Raw genomic sequence first — 22246 nt, forward strand, 5'->3', positions numbered from 1 at the left:
TTGTTCGTTATATTTGTGTTGACGTACTTATTTAGACTTTGGCAGTCCGATAATTTAGCTTAGATTGTGAGTCAAATGACGTCAATTCAGTTTCTGGCGGAGGTAAAAAAAATCTAAAATTTTATTATACATTTAATCTCAAGCACGCTAGTTATTTGCAAATTTTCTTTTTTCGTATAAATAAATGCTATCGGATACATAACGAGGTCACTGCGGTGACCAATGGCTTTGACTATAACAACGAAAAGCACTTTAATTCCAGATGTTTCAACTGCCAGACAGCTACGAGATGAGGTTTATATGAATAACTGACTGAGACAAAACTTTAGAAGGTTGTGTTTTATAGTGAAGACAGAGCTCCACAGCTATTATTAAACGTGTCGCCGCTTAGGCCCGTTTTACAATGAAATGGAAACGGAGACGGATAATGTAAAAGGATATATATATATATATATATATATATATATATATATATATATATATATAATCACGGATCATAGTTATGGCTCGCAGACGAAGACGGACCCGTACGGATTAACTCGGCAATGCTTAGCTCTTCCGTTTACGTTAATCCTGCGACCAATAGAAGCTAAATATTTGGCTGCGGTGGTAGACATGTTTATTTATGTTCTAAATACGTTAAAAATTGTTTCAAGTAAAAGCATAGCTATTGTTCTAGTTTGACTTTGTGGTTTATTTTTATTGTATGTGCAAATTCTGCATGCTATTGTCTTGGGGCATTATATATATATATATATATATTTCATAACCTTGAAATGCAGTCTCAATGATGACCATTTTTACGTTTCGGTGCATTTTTGGAAGCAGCTGAGACGCGATAGTGAAATGTTCCGGGAAATCCGTCTCCGCTTACGTGATCCGTCTCCATTTCCGGGCCATTGTAGAACGGGCCTTATTGCTCGTCCATACTTCTGCGGTGGCTTATCTTCCCACCACGGCATTGCCGCTGCTAACAATAGTCGCTACTGTGCAATGCCACGGCTATGACAGATCTTGTTTCCGAATAGTTCTTTACCGATGCAGCCTTGACTGAAGGAGGCTTTAATTTCAAGACTGATTAGAATCTAAGTCACGAAAGGCTATCTAAATTCCTCTACACAAACTGGTGTATCAACACAGAAGTACTTTTTCAGTGTTCATTTGTCTGCGTTTACAAGAATTTTTCAATTTTTTTTATGTTCAAGTGAATCATTTGACTGTAGGCTTGGATGAATATAGAAGGGCGTAGACACCAGTTGGTTGGCTAAGCAACAAACTGTGGTTACATTTTTACTGAAAAAAAGATGTCGCTACAATATTCCCTCAAAAGCCAGAAGGACGCATGTGAGTAGCGAGTATTTCGTCCTTTCCACGAACCTCTAAGGATTGTTAAATCTATTCAATAGGTCAACATAAATGGTTGAATTCCTTTAAAACGTACTTTTCAAGTATCCCTTTGACTAGAATTCGGAAACAGCAAGAGTAATTTACGTAAATGTATTTTCCAGTTCTATGAGCAAATTTATTCTGATGAAGCTTTGAGGAGTCGGTTAATAATGAACTAAACTTTTACGAGCAGGGCCTTTTTGTTGTGACAAAGTAGCGAAAAGAAATTTAATGTAATGATAGAGAAGATTTCTTCATATATTTTCTCTTACATCGTAGCAGTTTATTAGGTTCTCCTATTGCCTCAATTTTCCTTCGTTTAATAAATGGTATCATCAAACCATACGAAGCGTTAACGGAATAATGAAACCGCAATCAACGAGTCTGATAAAATTTGTTTGTAATTTCTCGCTCAAAGGCATCGTGAATAGAGAAGGCGGTAGATGCGCGTGTTCTATTAATGGATACAACTAAACGGTAATCACGTTTAAATTACATGCATATATCCCACGATTCTCTTAAGAAAGTGGATTTCTCTTTTGTTGGAAAAGTTGTTTTGATAGTTCCGAGGGAAAGGTCCTACCTATAATTTTGAAGACGTTTACATACTTTCTATTACTTTTACAAACTTTCACAACTCGTAATTCGGAACTTTAAACTCTCAGCTCTCTGATGTTGGATACGGTGTTGGCATTAGAATTGTGACAATTTGTATAGACATTTCCAGTAGGGTTATGCCTCATGCATTAGCTCTAGTAAACCCATTTATTCGTTTTTAGATTCCGCTGAATACATGGACAGACACTAGTAAATCAAGATGTATTTTCAAAGTATGATTATGCATGTTACAAATATTGAGTACCCTAAAAATTTCCTTTCCGTATTTTCTGTGAAGTTTCTCTTCTGATGCTCGTAGCGGCCACGCATCCATTTTTTTAATTTTTTTAATGCGCTGTCTCTCACGACGTCGGCTTCTCCGGCGGAGTTTTACCAAGTTATAAAAAAGTTCTCGAGAAACTGGATGGAGCCGCCATGTTGCCGAGATTGCCGACACTCCGGAGCAGATAATTACTTTTAAAAATGTTATCCTTGGGATCATCTTCCACAGCGGACCTTCACTGTTGATGAGATATATCACGAAGGGAAGAACAGTTCCCAGAGCTGATAGCTGTAAGTTTAGTGGGTTATATTCATACATATTTTTTAATTTTTGGATGATAAACTTCTTTGGGCGCGATGGGAGTAAAACATCAAGGCTGAATTTTAATGCAAAATTTTCATGAAATATTGTTTTTCTTTATCTTTTTTTTTCTGACGCGAAAAGTACGCAGTGTATGTTGCGGACGGTGCAGAGAACTTGTCAGGCCCCGATGCTTTGACCGGGCTTCACGTGGCGGCGTGCGACTCAGGTTGAACCCCGCCATGCTGCGGGGATAGGCGGGTCGCAGCGGTAGGGACCCGCCTGCGCCTGACGCCAACCGAATTTCTGGCATATATTAAGGGAGTATTTGGATAGAGGGCAACACAACGGGGTTTGAGTTTATTTTGAAGTGAGTAATAATTTGGTTAATTGATGTTCATTAAGAAAAAAAAGGCTTATTTCTCTCATTATCGCTCTCTGCCTTTCACCCCTTACGATATACTTACGTTTGAATTACCAAAGAAGTTCAACTTCTATCTCGTGTACTCAGTTACACGCGCTCTTGTTTTCTTTTAAAGGTTGTATGCTTTCATAAGGTGTGCTAGTCGTTAAGTTTTTAGTCGTGACGGCGATACTTACGTTTAAGCTCGCCCCAGTGATAAACAATCACTCGTGACTGATCATCTTTCAAACAAGGCTTCCCTCCAACAGAAAATGCTTTAACATCTTCTCCTTAACTATGCAATTAAATCCAATGGCTAAGTTAAAAAAACAAAATCGAGGGAATGCAACCTGGCTTAACGTCGTTTCTAGGGGCCAGTGTTAGGCCAATAAATAAAATAGTTGCCGGCTCATTATGTTATTGTCATGTTAATCAAAAAACAGAAAGCATTATCTTAAAGCGGTACCACATCTTAACATTCCAGTATTGCACATATATAACCATACATGAGGAATATTTACACTTCAATAAAATTAATTATCAAAAATTACAATAAAAACACACACATTTTAAGATTGTCCGATGTATTTTCCCAGTGGAAATAATTTCACCTTAATTCGTAGGGTGCGATGAATTTAAAGTCAAGAACGAATCACTCCACTAGTGCACGCGTCAATTCGCTACTCGTCTTGCACGAGCGAGGACTAAAACTTGAAAATGTTCGAGGATGTTCGACATGAATGAAGCAATCATTAAACAAAAACATGAGTTAAGTTTACTGTCTGCTTGGTAGACTTTATACGCACGATAGTCACTATAAACTTGTTTTACAATTTTGTATTTTTAAAAAGAAGACAGTGACTGATGTTATAATTTAACGTATACTCGGTAAATCTATTACAGCATTAAATAATTACATTTGGCTGCAGGGAAGGGTGGGGATTATAATTTTTTTGAAAAAAAAAGGCTTATAAGTAATTTGAAATATACTACACTTGATATATTTTTATTTAGAGCCTTCACTAATTGGCCTATCAACTGATCTCGGCTTGGCGTTGAGTTCTAGGACACCTTTATGGCAATTTGTCAACCATCAATTATCCCAACCAAAATGTACTTCAAACATGCATACAATTCCTGCACATAAAAAATTACATATATTTTAATTGGCTGAAATTAACGACCAATATTTCAAACGCAAAACTAGAAAACCGCAGTATTGACCCGTTTTCTCAGGTTAAGTTATAAATCTTATACGAGCCTCTAGTCCATGGCAAGAACACGCATTCAGCAAGCAATTGCCTCTGGAAAGCCTACTATTCACTGACCTTTTGCGTTTACAACAGCAAAAAAAAAAAAAAAACCGAATGAGGATTATTCTGACGTCTGACTGTGGTAGTGCAATGCTAGAATTATGGAAACACAACAGTACGACGGCTTGAAGCGAAGATGGCGAACCGACAACAAAATATCGCGTTATTGTGAACGTGAGCAAATGGTAACTAAGGCCGCGGTTACACGGAACGCTAAACTACAGTGTGTCCATGAAAGAATGTCCCAGTTTCAATGGTATATTATAACAGTACTTAAGTAGTCGCATTTTCTAAATATTTCTTCGCAAACATCTATAAATAGCAAAACTTAGAAATACAATATGGCGGGTGAATTCAAGCGCATTTTGATGTGAACAGAAAGTTCGGTTCATTTTCCGTCCTTACAGAAAATACAGTATGACTTTACAGACATCCTGAATTTCTCTGATCATTGGAGTGAGTACTCTGATTTGAGCATGGACAAGCTGATCATGGGCACGAATTTACAAAGCTCATATCATGGCTGTAACCAGAATTTTGTGAAGGAGATCCGGTTCAACCATTATATAATTTTTATGGGTAAGTTTTCTTTATAACTTAATCGCCGGGAATAGTGGACTCGGCACATTCGATAGTTCGGCATATTGGACAATTCAGCATATTCTATAATTCTCTACGTTCGAAAATACGGCACATTCGATAATACGGCACATTCGATAATCCAGTACATTCGATAATTCGGCACATTCGCGCATACGCTTATTAAAACTGTTTGTATTACGTTTTAATTGTGACCTTGAACCAAAACTCGACAACTCTTACAGTTGAAACTATTAAAATTTATAAATGGGGCATTCTTTTGTGGACTTTCTGTATTTCAGTTGAACCGGTTTAAGTAAACATGTGTACAAACGCGAAAGTGTGCGGATACACTGCAGTTGGTAAAAGGTGTGTTCAACTCCAAAACCGATTGTCTACTGTCCTACTGTCATGGAATGAACGTGTTGTTGATCCTGTTTTTTTTTGTATGTAGAAAAACTAGTTTTTTTTCAATTGTTTGTTCTGTAATGTAAGTAGAGATTTAAAATGAATCAGCATTGCTTTTATTTAATTATATTAAGCACTTTACAGCTGACGAAATAGTTAAGAAGACGTCAGCAAAATAGGCTTCGAAACAAAATTATTCGTGTCGGACATCATTTACAACAGAAAATGTTGGTTGCAACTTTTCTAGTAAAAATTTTGGGGCCATTTACTCGTAATCTATGGCTTTTACGGTAGTTTCCGAGATTTTTTTTGTTGCAGTTGGTAAAATATTACACGTACTTGTGCCAGAAACATTCTCTGTCTTGCATTTTTCGCAAAGGACTGTTTATGCTCTCAACACTGAACAGCCAAACAGAGGCTTACGCATAAGAGATGTCGTTCTGAACTATTTTGCCAACCTCTTAAGGACGAATGAGAAATGGCCTCGAACTAAACATGTCCAGACTATGTGTAACCGCACGCCAAAGTTGAACATGTTTTCCTGAAGCAGTTTGGTATCCCATGTAATCGCGTCCTAATTAATTTTATGTTTTTTTACTACATATGCAACCCAGATGCGACAGCCATCGATGTTTACAAGTTTGTTCAAAAGGACCTCGTTTGAGAAATATTTGTCTAATGCAAAATATTTCAAAGACTAAGTAAGAAGATAAACCCTAAAAAAAAGGAGGAAAACACGCTAAAAAAATTGTATTACAAACAAACCAGTTTAACCGAAATTTTTAAAACAATTCTCACGCCTTTTTCAGGATCATCGCTCTAGTCACGCAGCAAAAAATAGAATAACTTCCTAATCGGAAAGATATGTAGCGTCTGAAAATTCCGTCGCGCTGACGTCGTAACTGTGCAAGGCGAGTAGCGAATGGCGCGTCCAGTATTGGATTGGTCGTACCCTGCGCGTTAAGGCGGGATTGTTTTCACCGGGAAAAATACAGCTTTCATCATTCATACATAGGGCAATCTCAACATGTATATTATTTTTATTGAAATATTTCACAATTAATGTTATTGTAACGTACACTATAAACATTTTTATTTGTAAATATACACATTACTTGTGCAAAACTATGTAATTTGACATTTAATGTAGGTTGATATTGGTGTAAAAATACACAGTTGTCGTGTAAATGAACCATTTTTCTTACAAGTTTAATACCCACAATGTCCTAGTGAAATATCATTAATATAACGTATGTTGTGATGATACCATATATTGATTCACTTGTATCCACGCGAGACTATCAGTCTTCGTGAAATTTTAACACCAAAATGCAGTTCGATATTCATAAATCTCGACATTTGTAAAAAAAAAAAAAAAACATTTAGTTGCTTGCAAATTTCTTCTACAGATTTTTTGGTCATATTTGTGGTCTTTATTTTAAAAAAACTAGCGATTCGCCCCGGCTTCGCACAGGTGCAATGCTGATACTAAATATGAATATAGACTAAAAACAAAAGATAATCAACAAATATCAACAACAAAAGATACCTATTCTATTCAGTTCTTTTTTGAACTGAAATACCTTACCTTGAACTACGATTTTCAATAATTAACACCTGTGAGGCATGTTCGTGTACTCACCTCCGAGCCGTGCATTTCCGCGATGGATAGGGAGCTGAGCAGCGTGGCCAGTAGGAGCGTCGTCCCCAGCCACTGGCTTGCCATTCCTCGTCCTCATTGGTCCTGCGGCACACACACGACCCCGGGTCAGCCGGCGGCTCGCGGACATCACCCCCCACACCCCCCACACACCCCACACGTGTGGTCACAGCGCACGCTTGTTCCGGCGAGAAGTTAGATGTCCATCAAGTTCTGTTCCTGCCGCAACACGCCCGAATATTCACCTTCGGCCAACCTCGGGATTTGTTTTCGTTTTGCGCAGGAAAAATTAATTCAAAGATTAAAAGTGGTCGGTTACGTTAGCTATATTAAAACACTTTAAAACACTATGAACGGTTAGTTAGGTTAGTATAGCTAGATTAAAATAAACAGATAAATATAAATATATATATATATATAAATCCGAGGTTGGCCGAAGGTGAATATTCGGGCGTGTTCGGGCAGGGACAGAACTCGATGTACATCTTCAGGCTTCCCGAGAAGTTGGGTCGGGACAGTCGGACGACGCGAACAGAAACGTCAAGTGATCTAAACTGCACTGCAACCGCCTCTTGCAGTCCACGCGCGAAACACGTCAGAACTGGTTGGTCATTCTGAACCGGTTTGATTTTTTTTTTGCTTCCCCCGGCATTTAGTTATGACGTCCGACGTGCTTTTTTGCTGTAGGTTAATCAGTAGGTCATGCCAATGGTCAGTTAGTCTTTTATTTGAAGGGGGGGGGGGGGGGGGAACAAGTTTCTGTAAGATATTTGAAAAAAATATATATATTTACCACAGCAGATATATTTTCTCGGCAGAAGTGGGATGTAATTGCTCTCGTAGGTACACAATTATCATTATTTTACCTCGAAGCTTCGCTGGTGGATGGAAGCAGACTTGACGTCAGAACTACTTTTTGCCAGAACAAGTATCAGCTGTCTAACCGTAGCCTTAATGCGGGTGGTTTGACGTTTTCAGGTTTATTAGTGTTAAGGGGGGAGGCTGGGTGGCATGTGTAAAGGATTCAAGCAAACTGGCAGAAATATTCTTCAAAATTTATATATATATATATATATATATATATATATATATATATATATATATACACGCACACACACACACAAGATATTACTCACTTGGTTTTGTATTCCAATTTGCACGTTCAGCTAAGATATATCAAATTTCCACTCATGCTTTTGTGTGCGATTAAAATAATATTTTTTAACACCACCTATGTTACTCATAACGAACACTCTTTTAAAATTATTTTCTAGATGGGTGTTAAAAAAAACTTCAAAATGTATGATTACATTGGTTTTAATGGCTTTACTATAAAATAAATATTTATGAAAAAAAAATATTTTTTTAATATTATCCCTTTAAAATTAAAGAATAGTACATGCATAATGCATTTTTATACCTCTTAACTTAATTTCTAGCAAATTAATAAATTTCTGAAAAAAAATTACCCCTCGCTTCCATTTGACCCTTCTCATCCCATTTTTCTCAATAACTGCTTAAAATTAACTTGGCTTGTTTGTTAGCAGAGCTTTGCGTCATGCGATTATGTCCTTGGATGCCGACTCGGTGCTCATAAAGTTGTGGTGGAGCGTGGAGTAAGGATCGAGCTCATGAGGAGCTGTGCTGGAATCACAATAGTGCAACAGGCACGACGCAAAGAATGCGATAGAAAAAAAATATATCGCGTTATTGTAAACATGCTGTTTTTAACCGCGCGTCAAATGGTCAAATGGAAACTGAGAACTTAGGTATTGTTGCAACATGCGCAACCCACATAAGACAGCCATCAATGATCACAAGTTTTGTTTAAGTGTACCTGTTTGAGAAATATATATTTGTCTAATCCAAAATATTTGGCAAACTAAGTAGAAAAATAAACTTGAAAATTATTTGTGTTGCCAATGCATCAGTTTAACCAAAAATGCTCTTACTTATTTCAGTTACATCGCTTCCACGATGCGACGAAAGTGGAATAACTTCCCTGTCGCACCCGAGAATTTTATCGCACTGACGTCATAAGTGTGTCTAACGTGAACGTGATTTGTTGTAAAATTATTTTAATCGCGTCGCGCTCATCATGTCGCGTCTGTCGCGATCATGGTCCCACAGTTTTCGTTCTTGTATGATTATGTGGTTTAAAAGCATTTAGGTAAATCGCAAAGATTTTTATTCTTATTTCTTCGTAAATATACCTACGTGTATATAATGGATAGTAAAAAAAAATTGCTAAAGGTAAAGCCGGTATTTTCACTAAAGAGATATATTAATACTAAGTAACTGGAGCTCGTCTTTATTATCCCGATGTAACATTCTAAGTTTCTAATATAAATGGCGTAAATACTTTTGCTTTTGAGTCTTGGGCGCGGCATGTTGAGAAATTACTCTCCAATGTTTCCGCTGACATTTCAGTCGTTATCTTTAGGGTAGCAGCCGCCTTATTATCGAAATTCGGTGTGCTTCCAGACGTATTGGTTTTTCAGTAGATGTGCAGTAGCTCTCGAGCACTTGCGCCTTTCTGCGCCTGCGCAAACGCGACTGACTGCGCCCGAGACGCGAGCGAGCGCGGCCGTCAGCTCTTTTTTCGCGAGTTGTTGCCAGCGGACGCGAACCTTCAGGTCTCGGCCGAACTGACGAGCCAACAGTTGTTCTTGTCGGTCTGAGTGGTGACGTCGGGGCGACTGAAATGCTGCCCCTTGGAAGGGCAGCCCTTCAGGATTTTTCTGGCAATGGTTTATTTGTACAGCGACTGGAAGGGCAGCCCATCCAATTTCTGAAAACATGTTTCTATAAGTGTTTAAATAATCCTTAAAACTTGCCCCTTGGAAGGGCAGCCCATCAGGATTTTTCTGACAGTAGTGTTTTTGAAAGTTTGTCTGAATTGTTGCCCTTTGGATGGGCAGCCCTTCAGGATTTTTCTGACAGTGGTTAGTTTTTAAAGTGACCTAACCTAACCTAACCTAAACTAAGCACTGTCAGAAAAATCCTGAAGGGCTGCCCTTCCAAGGGACAACAATTCAGACAAACTTTCAAAAACACTACTGTCAGAAAAATCCTGAAGGGCTGCCCTTCCAAGGGACAACAATTCAGCTCCCCCGTGACATCGAGGAGGCGTCGTTCATTGTCGTCAGACGACAAAGACGATGATCACATATCGTCGAGAGAGTAATATGAATACGGTGTGCATCCCGTAAACAGCACGAGACAAACATATGGAGAATTTCACCAATTTTTCTAGAATACGGCATAAAGTCGGCAAGAACATTTTATTTAATTTTGCAAAGGATTTAAGACCGAAGCATTAAAAATGTAGGTAATTGTTATAATTCACGTATCCAAGTTTATGGTATTATCCTGTGGTACTTGATGATTTTTTTGTCGAAAGATCCCGAACATGATAAAAAATAACTTGCGATATAACAATGAATTAAAACCGCAAGTAGAATACAAAATAAAATAGCATTACATACGACCCGACCTAATCTGTTCGTTTTCTGATGTCGAGTATTGGTTTGGTCAGTATCTTTCAAATTAAAATAGCAAGTATCGTGTACCACAGGATCAATATGTGCAGGAACATGCCAGCAGGATTGAAGGATAAACGTGGATATGTGATACGTAACAATTACCGGAAAGAGCCTTGCCACAACGCTATACGATACTGAACGGCGCTAATAATTATTTCCTTAGCCGATTGAGCGACTGACGATGACGATCAGGAATCAAATTATTTTGTTTGTGAGCGATCGCCTTGCGTTTGTTGGTTTTTTTTTTTTTTGTCACTAGAGATCACTTTATCGTAGGGAGGTAGAACGTTAGATAGTTGGTTTGTGCAATATTGGTCATGTTTATAAATGAAGCCAGAATGAGAACTACCCCAAATTGTCTTTTCCAATATGGATAGCAAAATGCTTTTTTTATTTTTGTAATGAAGTTGAACTTTAATTTTTGGCTGATGTGTTGTTAGCATATTTTGTGATTCTTCCCTGAGGTGTTTATTTCAAGCTAGCAACAAATTGTTAATCTGAGCGACCCCCAAGATTACAAACAGACATTCTGTAGAGTGTAGACTAATGTACATTCTCTCATCAGACTGTTCGAGAACTTTTTAAAAATGTACGCTACAAGCGCTGCAATAACCGACAATCGGAACTCCCGTGCGGGCTTGGCGCGATGCTCTTCTGTTTATTCGAGATGGGAAATTTTGGTGGAAATGAGGGAGCAGGAGGAGGAGGGGAGGGGGTATTTATCCGGACGTCCGGGCCAACAACAGCTCGTGCCAACACGTGGAAGAGCAGACAGCGCGCCGCCTCCTTGCCGTGAGTAAGGGGAAAGAGGGGAGAAAGAAAGAGAGAGAGTAGTAGAGAGAGAAGGGGAGGTTGTAGGCCCTGTCACACTGTCAAATATTTGTCTGCAATATACCCGACAATAGAGTTGGAAATGTCTTCCAATTTTCTCCATCATATTATATTTGGACAGATAACCTCAAATGTGTTTTATATAATGTCACACTACCAAAAAAAAATTATTTTTCGTCTGAGGTATCTCAAAATTTTCAATTTCTTTTATCAATTTTGAAGTTAAATAATTATTCACAGTGCTGGAAGTATTTTTTTTTTCAATTTTTAAATTTTTTGATGTATAAATGTAAATAATAATTTTCGTTACTAAAGAAACAAATTTTCTGGGATTTTTTTTTAAAGTTATTGGAACATAATTTAATTTTTAAGCACAAAATATTTTTGCATACGACGTTCATGATAACATTATTTTCGTTAATTACCTTTTTTAACCTCTTTAATTGGCCATGTATTCTTCGCCATTTTATAGAATCGCTGAGAAGGACACCGATGACATTTCTTTTTGCACTGAGCATGGTTTTGATTGGCCGATCTTAACCAACATCCTACTTAATTTAGAACTCGTCCTATGTGCAAAATACAGGATGTTCATAAAAGAATATCCCCGTTTCAATGGTATATTATAACAGCTTAATTTAGACTATAACAACAAATCACACACTAACCTAGTTTTTCTTACAAATCTTCAATATGTACCCTTTCAGTTATACGTACGGTACTCGTCCAACTTAGTCCAATTCTTTCCACACTTTGGTTAACAAGTCCGAAGTAATGAAAGCAACAGCCTTTTCAATTCTGTGTGTCAACTCTAGCAAATAATTAGGTAGCGGCGGAACGTAGACATATTCTTTTATGAAGTCACAAAGGAAAAAAATCGCTTGGCGTTATGTCAGGTGAACGAGGAGGCAAGCGAAAAAGAGCTCTGTCGTTCGGCCATTACGACCAATCCAAACCGTCAGGGACTTCGACGTTCAACCACTCTCGCAGAAGGATATTCCAATGGGGAGTGTTTCCATCTTTTGTTGCCAAATAAAGTTTACAGGTTAACCCTCTTCTCAATGGAGAAAGAGCCATTCTTTCGCGCTGAAAGTGAGAATAAAACAACAAAAGCGGTATTCGCGCATGTGCTTAATCTAAAACCGTTTTTTGAGTTACTCTTTAATTGTGACCTTTGAACCAACACACTACAACGCTTACAGTTGATACTTTTTTAATTTTTATAAGAGGGGTATTCTTTTATGGACATGCTTTATTTGATGGAAGATCAAGTCATTTAACATGGCTACGCTAGTGACGTTCATGGTAACGTCACGACGCTCGAAAGTTACCTAATCGACACAAACATGTTGGAAGGTGCTGGAAGCGGAAATTTGACAGTGTGTGGCAGGGCCTTAAGGGCGTGGGGCCGGGCGGAGGGATGGGTAAGGTCCACTTTCACGGCCGCTCCTCTGGGCTCTCATCGATTCCCCGGCTGTGCGCGAGTCCTTATCGGCGTTCTCGCAGCTCGCCGTGTACCGAGACACGAACGCGCGCGCAAAAAAAAAAAAATAAAGTAATGGCATTGGTCGGTCGTCACGTGTGATGGAAAGAAAAAAAAATACAAACAAAAAACAGGACTGTCGGGGAGAGAAATCTGTTTACGTATGACCAGTTCTGCAGTAGCATCTAAACGGAAGTTCGTATTTTTCCTCGTAACTATTCGCGTGACGCATTTCACAATGTTTTTTTTTATATAATTATATAAAATTCTGACTACTTGTGATACGTTCATGCATATATCCAACGCGTGCAAGGCCGGTTTTTTTAAACTGGTAAGGGGTGTGTGTGGGTCATTGAGGCGACGCTCGCTGGTGCTTCTAGCGCGGTGTCGCCTCTGAGCGCATGGCGCGCAGTCTTCTCGTCGTGCATAGTGAAGCTACGAGATATGAGCTGTAACCGCAACATTATGTAGCGGAGAAATGAAGTAGAAGTTTGAGTCCGTTGAGCGCTTTCAAGAATCTGTACCGGGAGTTCCGTGTCAAATATTGTTCTGAAAACACGTGATTTTAGACATTTGCACACTTCTATAAATACACAGTTTAAAAAAAAATTCTGAAACAGAAATATTCATCCTCCCTCAGCGTTTCCATAAATGCCTTTCGTAAACAGACACCACTCTTATATCGTCAATAGTTTTCAAATCGCGTGTTTTTTTTCTAAGTTCTGCACACCACGTGTGTGCCCAGGTAGGCGGGGGCCTTACGAATTCTTGCGTGCTTGAATCAGTGGTTATGTCGTACTTTTTTTTCCAGCGTGGCATGAATGCCAATCATAAAATGGCCAGCAGCAACCTGCAGGGTCTGACGTAGGATATGGCATTGACATACACTTCTGAGAATTGTTTAATAAATCTGTTTCCTAGAATGGGGGAAGTATCAAAGAGAATATTAGAATATTATTAATGTGTTATTTCAGACTCAGCAGGGAAGAAGAGCGTTATTTAAATGCCGTATTCAAACACACGAGCGTAATATTCTTTTTGCTGAAATTCCGTAATGTGTTTATCTTGATTTACATATTGTCGCTCATTCGAAAGCCAGAATGTTAATTACAATTTTGCAACGTGCTCTTGATAACTCGACAAATGTTTCGGCATCAACCATACATAGCTTCATCAAATAGTTTTTCTTTAGTCGAAATGCGGTATTTGTAAGAATGTGCACAGTGTCACAGCCATCCCGATATCGTGCAGCATTTTAAATTATTTCTGCTCGAAAAGGAGGAAGTGAATGCGAAAGCGTGAGAGAGAGAGAATAATGAGGAACGCGAGTCACTTTCTGTAAAATCTTCGCTCGTGGCACGCATGGACGAGCAACGTAAAAACGAAATGTAGCCCAGAGTTGTCCCTCCGGGAATGGTAATTTCCAGCTCAGGCGTGAATGTGTTCGAAGGTGCACCGAGCGGCAAAAAGTCAGGAACTTTGCTCTCTCTCTCTCTCTCTCTCTCTCTGAAAAGTTTTTTTACGAATGGCCGTTAAGAGTTGCTGGGACTTTTAATCTGAAGACACATGTTTCAAATGGTTCATTTCAACGAAAGGGGAAAAAAAAAAAAAAAAAAAGCAAGAGGAATTTTCTCTTGTACAGAAGACGAACTTAACATTCCTCTGTGATCTCGTAAAAACGAGTTGTGTTTGTTGGCAACGAAAATCTTCCAAGAAAATAATGGTTTAGTGTTATTATTTATCTATCACTACTTACAAATACACCTTAAAAAATAAATAATGCTTAACAGAATGTTGAAATTGCTGCCAAGAGTCTGAAATCTCAAATCTATACTAATATTATAAAACTGAAGAGTTTGTTTGTTTGAACGCGCTAATCTCAGGAACCACTAGTCCAATTTGAAAAATTCTTTCAGTGTTGGATAGTACATTTATTTATATTATCAATAACATTAGGGATCCTTACTAAAAGTCCAATTTAGAATCAAATGCGTTGGAGGGGGTTATATACAACATGCAGTACACGTACGAAGTGTGTGTTGACGATGCCGCAGGCGCTAAAGGTTAACGACTATTTCATTGTTAGTGCAGTCCTCATCACCGTTGAAATTTTGCGGGTACTTTAAATATAAAAAATTGCTCTTTTCTTCAAGTATATATATTTTACAGACATGAAACTTCACAGTAATGTTCCTTATGTTACGCAGGATGACATTTTCCGAAAATTAGATCCCATGGGTGGTTAAAACCAGGCAACAGTGGGTACTTTGTCTGCATGAGAACAGGATTTTGCATTGTTCATGCCTTCTGCGTCTCCATGGCAACGGGCATCGCGCAGCAGTGGCGTACCCACAAGGAGGGGCATGTATAATGAGCGGCGCAAGAGTGATCTGCCTGTAGACTGCCGTAGCGAAGTACGGGTACATCAGTTGTAAGTTGCGTGCACGAGTCGGGAAACCATCGGTGCTATTCATTTTCTCTCCGGTACATTATACAGCATTGTAATAAATTTTCACTGAATTTTTTTTATTTACCATTACTGTAAATGGGAGATGTGGCTTAATTTTTTTCCATTAGTATAGCCGTGCGAAGCCGAGTCGGGCAGCTAGTAACTGATAACCGTAAGTCCTCCTTGACTGGATCTTTTGACTCTAAACTCTCCTAGATGAAATTATGTTATCAAATGCATTACCTTCCAAATATTCTTGAAAAAATCCAATCCCGGCCATTTTTCAATGTGCTGAATGTCGAAACAAACAAATTTATTTAGCCTTTGGTTGACTAAAACCATGTAGTTTATGCATATAATGTGAAACATTGTAGGAAATTTAGCACGGTTGAACTCAACAAATAGGCATGAAGGGAAGGCGTTAATACAAAGTGCAAACGTAGATCACTCCTCAACATTCATTGTAATGTTTTTCATGTCTTGGGGTACGTTTACACGGTCCTTTGAAATATGTTGAACTCAACAACTAGTTACATGTATTCTAAACGTGCCCCGATCGCGGATAATTCTCGTTGAAAACATAACGGTCTTCCAAGTACTTCAGAACGACATACCTTCTATGCCTACTTGTGATTGGTTGGGTTAACGTTCAACAAATCCTAACGTTAAAATATGGCCGAATGCAGACTAGTGCAGCCGCGGGAAAATAAACATAATTAAAATTAATGAAAATATTTATTCTATCTAATTTAATGTCAGGTAAGAACAGTTTTTTTTAGTATTTTCGCGTGAAACATTTATCTAATTTTAGAGACTTTTAAGATACTTTATTTTAATGGAATTCGAAATACATCCTTTTAATTTTGACGCTTCAATACAAGTAAATACGTGTGGAGCGAATTAGTTTGGTGTTTAGACATTTGTCTCGCTTACCAAAGGATCTGGGGTTCGAATCCCAGTTTGTTAAACCTTAAATCGGCTATTCCCTGGTTTCTCATACTCACTGCAGCCAAATGCTGGGCTGTGTCCTTCCACTCGCAACCTTCGTTTATTGAGACAATAAAATAATAAGTTTTCAATTCTGTGTAGGGATGGGCCAATCAAATCCTCCAATTCTTAAATACCGTCAAGTTCTTAGTATTCGAAGGATTCAACATTCTAGGGAAAAGATTTGAAGAAGAAATAATAGAGTAAATAAAATAAATTTTAAAAAATCAATACTCATAACTCTGAGTTTACTAGGTACATTTTTTTCTTCATTCTATCATGTTATAGTCCCCAAGATATTGTACTTTTAAGGTGTAATTATATAAATAAAATTACAACATGTATTGATTCTGGAAACTCAGTTTGTGAAACAACAATTTAAAGGGTATAATGTTTCAACGTCATAGTTTATAATTTTTTTTCATTTATTGAGCATTATTTTATTTTAGACTCGACAGCTAGATTCGAGACACTCTCTTGGATGCTTATTCGAGATTCGGATTCTAAAAAATTGGGCTCTGCCCCAACACTACTTTTGAGTAACAAATACTTTGTGAACAACTGTTTAACCTTATAATTAATGTGTGTTATTTAAAATCTGTATTGTTAAAACCACTGCTCGGAAAACTTATCTTAACATTCGTCAACAGAAGACTAGGACACAATTTTCATATAGATAGTAACCCCATGCATATGCTTAAGTGTATATATAATAAATTTATAGAAATTTAGTCATTTGTTTCCAAAAAGCATGCACCAAAAAATTATGTTTGTTGGTCATTTTCATCTTAAGAAAGCACTGCATTCATTTGAAGTTAAGTAATGTGTGCCACATTAAACAATCAGTTACCAAATTGCCTTAAATAGTTTCGTTTTCTTTTTGTAAAATACAAATAAGACTTAAAGAATTTGGAATGTATTACAAATGAACATTACATATGGCCAGATTTGTAGACAATATATTGAGGAAAAAATCATGAAATAGATAGTATAACTCAAGTAAAATATTAAACTAACCCATTACATCATCGCCATATATAAAACCGATGTACTCAAAGTTCAATTTCATACGTATATTGTCTATAGGCGATGAGCCTAACATACGTAACAAGTAAAACATAAAACACTTTTTATAGAAAATACTTTCTTATATTACAATTTAATATGGAGTGATTTACGTAATATAAAAGTAGTTAGATTCCTAAAAGAGAATTTTCTTTCTTTGCTTTATTTACCGGTTTATCTTTCGATAAAAAAGGTAAACAATATTAAAATTATAACGAATAGGCCTAAGGTGCAATGCAGATAATACAGACGCGAAAAATGAATGATGAAGTGGCATACCAGAAGTGACGTTGCAAATTCATGGAAGTAATGGAAGTAATAAGAACAGGATAATTGCCGTCGATGTACCGTAATCCTCAAAAGAGCCCCTTTGTGCATAAATACAGCGAACTCCCTCACGCAGAAAAAAAAATTATTGTACGTTTACTAAAGATTCTTTGGAAACCAGTTGCCAAGAATACTACAAGAAAGATTTTGTAAGTTGTTTGTTTTTGCATACATGAAAAACCTTATTTTCGAGAATATTTTCTTACAAGAATTGGCGTAATTACAATTTTATTTTTTAATTGATGCTTCATTCCTGCTAAATTTTTTAAAACATGGAAAAGATAAATATATATTCAACAATTTGACTTCGTTTTATCAGGCTTATTACGAACGCAGTTAATACTGGAAAGCTATTCAGAAAAAACGGTTACATTACGGATAACTAACTATCGGAGGTACTGGGACAACACAAAACACCGAACCCAGTATTACTGTGAACACTATTTTGTAGAAATACAGTTTGCTTTCATGTAAATGTACAAATTTTCAAATATATTTAATTTTACATGAATATTAAAAATGCCGTGTATGTTCTGCTTTAGTCAATGAGATCTGAGAAGGAATCGTGGGAACTTAATGGGGCGGGGGGGGGGGGGGAGCAGCACTTTGGTGGAAGCGGAGAGGTTGTCGGGCCAGCGTTATCTAACCACGTGACCCAGTTGAGAGGCGTCTGGAACTATCTCTCTCTCTCTCTCTTTCTCTCTCTCTCTCTCTCTCTCAGGCACATGCACACATCTACACACATACACGCACGCCACGCATTTTGGCCAACCACCGCCTCGCAGGAAGGCTGTTTAGAAGTCGTTGAGGAGAAATAGATAGCGGGCCGTTTACCACGGGAAGCCAGATGTACATCGAGTTCTGTCCCTGCCCGAACACGGCCGAATATTCACCTTCGGCCAACCTCGGGTTTATTTATATATATTTATATTTCTCTGTTTTTATTTTAATGTAGCTATACTAACCTAACTAACCGTCCATAGTGTTTTAAAGTGTTTTAATGTAGCTAACGTAACCGACCACTTTTAATATTTGAATTAATTTTTCCTGCGCAAAAATAAAACAAATCCCGAGGTTGGCCGAAGGTGAATATTCGGGCGTGTTCGGGCGTGTTCGGGCAGGGACAGAGCTTGATGTACATCTTAGGCTTCTCTTTTACCATGGGCGATGCCACACCGGTCACGTACAGCCTTACGCTGGATTCGAAACAGCGCGACGGCCCGACGCGAAATACCCGTTATTGTGAACATGGCAGTCCTCTTCTGCGCGACGAACAAAAATATATCATTTCACATGATAGCAGCTATTGATACTAGCAAGTTTATTTTAATCAGCGTGTTTGAGATGAATGTAATTTTTTTTAAAATCACAGAGATATTTTACAAAATAAATTTAGTAAACAATATCTTTAAAAATGTGCACGGATAAATGTGCACCAGTTTAACCAACTTTCGAAAACAAAAATCTGACTTCCAGTGCAGTATTGTCGCCCCCGCGATGGAAATAGTAAAAATTTCTAATCGGAGAAGTCCGTCGCGTCCGCCATTTATGTGACTCCGGCGTCGCGGATGTGTTGAATAATATTCGCGTTCATCGCATCGCGTCCGTCGCGCTGCTGTGACTCTAGCATGAAGGTTCGTCAGGTTTTTTCACCATCTGTTCGATCCGTGCGTATACCTACATCGTACATTTTTTCTAAATCTCTAGTAATTAATTAATTAGTTGCTCAAGAGCACCACAAATCCTAATTAAGTTCTTGTCAGCGGGATGAAATATATTGGCAAACAAAAACACAAATTGAAATTTGGAAAAAGAAATTGCAAACCATCAATTTTTAATTTTTATTCTAAGAAAGCCTGTTTATTTAATAATTTCTCCGGAAACGAAATACGTTAAATAATAAATATGTTATGGTATTTGAGGATTTGACTGAACCATCCATAGTTAAAAGAAATTTTTTGCACGAATCCATGGTATCACTTTTTCTTTTTTTTTTAGGCAAAAGTTAATGTTGAGGTTAGAAAATATATATCGTATTTGGATGGCAAATCTCTTGAAACCTGTAGGCCGGTCCATTCAATGTTTAAAATCTGAACTCTTTTTTTCATTTTTTTAAAAATGAAAACATGGATTTTCATTGGAATTGTGTTCATAGCAGAGCAAATTGGAGCGGGTAAGTTGAATCAGAACAAATTTAATCATGAGCACTGTTTTTAGACTATTTCGCAATTTGTCTGTTGCTGAGGATCAAAAATTAACTTTAAAAAAAACTATTTTGAATTCTTAAAAAAAGGTTTGATTCTAACATTGTCGCACTCTTAAACATTTTCCGTTTTAAAAAAATAAATAAAAACGGTGCAACGAGGATGGTTTATGATGTGGGGTGACAGTATTGCAGACACGTGTTGGACACGTGAGGATTCAGGACGACGCCTAATTAACTTTGCGTTCAGCGGTGACAATCCTGGCATTGCGATGGAGGGTGGCGCAGTTGTATAACCGGGATCAACCTAATTAGTCCCCGGAGCGCTTTGCCTCGATGCCACTCGCTGTGCGGGTCCCTAGAGCCGCATTACCAACTACAGCGCGTTGCAACCAGTTTGAACATCGTCGCATTATTCTCTTCTGACGAGTCACTTCTGCCAACTGAACTTACAATTAAGAGTGAGGAGGCGTGGTGTATAATATAGTTAATGGGTGAATTACATTTATGTATATTTTTCTTCTTCTTCTTTTAATATGATTGGAAAACTTGTCGATAAAAAAAAAGGTTTTTCATATGTTTTAACATAAAATTTATTTTTTTCTTCTAATTTAGTGAATTTCAAATCCAAGTTATCCCAAATAAAAAATATGTTACTTTTATTAATGGTTATCTGCTTACTGCTATGAACCCGTGAACAACTGAAGTTTACTTTGAAGGTAAAGTTGCTGTGTAATTTTGATTTATTTTGCAAAAAGCTTATTATATAAGAATATTTTGGTAATAAACCCATGTTTAAAATTGTTTAGTTCAACCCTAGGCTTACAGAAGTAAAAGCATAAATATTAATCCTCTTTCCCTCTCTCTGTAACATTCTTGAGATAACTAGCCCGTAGACAAGCTTTTTCTCCCTATTTGCTCCATATTTCTCTCTCTTTTTTTCTATCTTTCTCTGTTTTCCTCTGTTTTCATTTTATCGCCCACTTTATTTTTTATATATTCTACCTCACATTTTTCTCTCTTTCACATTCTTTATCCCTCTTTTTTCTTGCACACACTCTTTCATTTTTCTCTTTCACTCTATATATTTCACTCCTATGTCTCTTTATCTCAAACTCTACTTGTTCCCTCTTTTCATTTTTTCGCTCGCTCGTACTCTATTTTTACTTCTTTCACTCTCTATTTCCATCCTATTTTCACTCTTTCACTCTCTTTCTCCTTTTTATCAATTCCAATATTTCTTTTTTTTTCCTTTTCTTTCACTGACTTTCTTTTCTCTCTTTCACTCTATCATAATTTTTATTTTTCACTCTTTTTTACCATATCTTTCTCTCTTTTTTACCATATCTTTCTCTCTTTTTTACCATATCTTTCTCTCTTTTTTACCATATATTTCTCTTTCTCATTTTTTTCCTCTTTTAACTATCCTTTTCCATATTTTTTTTTTAACTTTTTCAATCACTCTTTTTCAAATTTTCTCTGTTTTAATTCCTCTTATATCATTCCCTTTTCTCGCCCTCTTTCTCTTCTTTTATTCTTTTTTCTCTCTGACACTCTTTCTCTCCCTTTTTAATCTATTTCATTTTCTTCATTTCATTTACCGTTCTTTTACCTTTTTGCTCTTTTCTTCCATCACTATTTTTTTTCTCCCTTTTACTCTTTTTCAATCTTTTGCTCTTTCATTCATTCAATTTCTTTCTCTGCTTATATTCTCTCTTTCTGTGTCGCGGGTTGGCGACGGAGATGCAGCGTTTGCGTCACTGCCGCGCCTTCGCGCGACGCACTAGGCTGTGGGCCACGTCGTCGCAGTTTCGAGATCCAAGCTTTATTGTTTATGAACTCGCCTTTCATTCACTGTTCGCAGGCTAATCCTTTCGATGTCCTCCTCTTCCTCTCTCGCCACACCATCCTGAGAGGTGGAAGCTGCGACGTGCGGTGGTTTTATATTCGAGCTCCCTCTTCATCCATCTCTCTCTCTCTCGGCCACATGTCTAAAGAATTGTTGAAAAAAGAGAAAAAAAAATGTAATAAATTACTCCCTATGCATTTTTGGAAGCATCTGACCTGGGAATTAGAAACGATAGAACCTTTGACGATGAAACTTGATGGGTTAACGGTAAACGCACTTGTGCGTTAGCTTCTGGGCCCACGAAATTCAAACAAAATCGTAAAGTTCGTTCTGCGTATTACGTAAGAAATACTATTCGGTTCAGGGGCAAAAATGTGCAGGATTTCCAGAGTGGTTGGGTTGCAGGAGTACGTTTATCATTCCCGTTTCATAGTTACGATTTTTACAAGTGCAAGGGACCCCCCCCCCCCCAATTAAGGGCTTTTTAGTTTAAGGGGGTCCGTGCTCCTTTCCCCCCTCCCTCCGAATTAATTATTTCATGTTTTACCGAATTGAAACTTTTCGGGGTAGATATCTCG

General features: G+C 37.6%; 1 protein-coding gene across 1 annotated transcript in view; it reads right to left on the reverse strand.

Moving 5' to 3' along the window:
- The window catches only part of LOC134543291 (probable G-protein coupled receptor CG31760), a 55128-nt gene extending 48115 nt beyond the window's left edge, over positions 1–7013 (reverse strand). Inside the window, exon 1 of the mRNA XM_063388200.1 lies at positions 6912–7013. Coding sequence (XP_063244270.1) covers positions 6912–6995 — 84 coding nt within the window. The 5' untranslated portion in view covers positions 6996–7013. The remainder of the gene's footprint in view (positions 1–6911) is intronic.
- Between the last annotated feature and the right edge of the window lie 15233 nt (positions 7014–22246).

Source organism: Bacillus rossius (genome assembly GCF_032445375.1).
Source record: "Bacillus rossius redtenbacheri isolate Brsri chromosome 9 unlocalized genomic scaffold, Brsri_v3 Brsri_v3_scf9_2, whole genome shotgun sequence".
Classification (NCBI taxonomy): Eukaryota; Metazoa; Arthropoda; class Insecta; order Phasmatodea; family Bacillidae; genus Bacillus; species Bacillus rossius.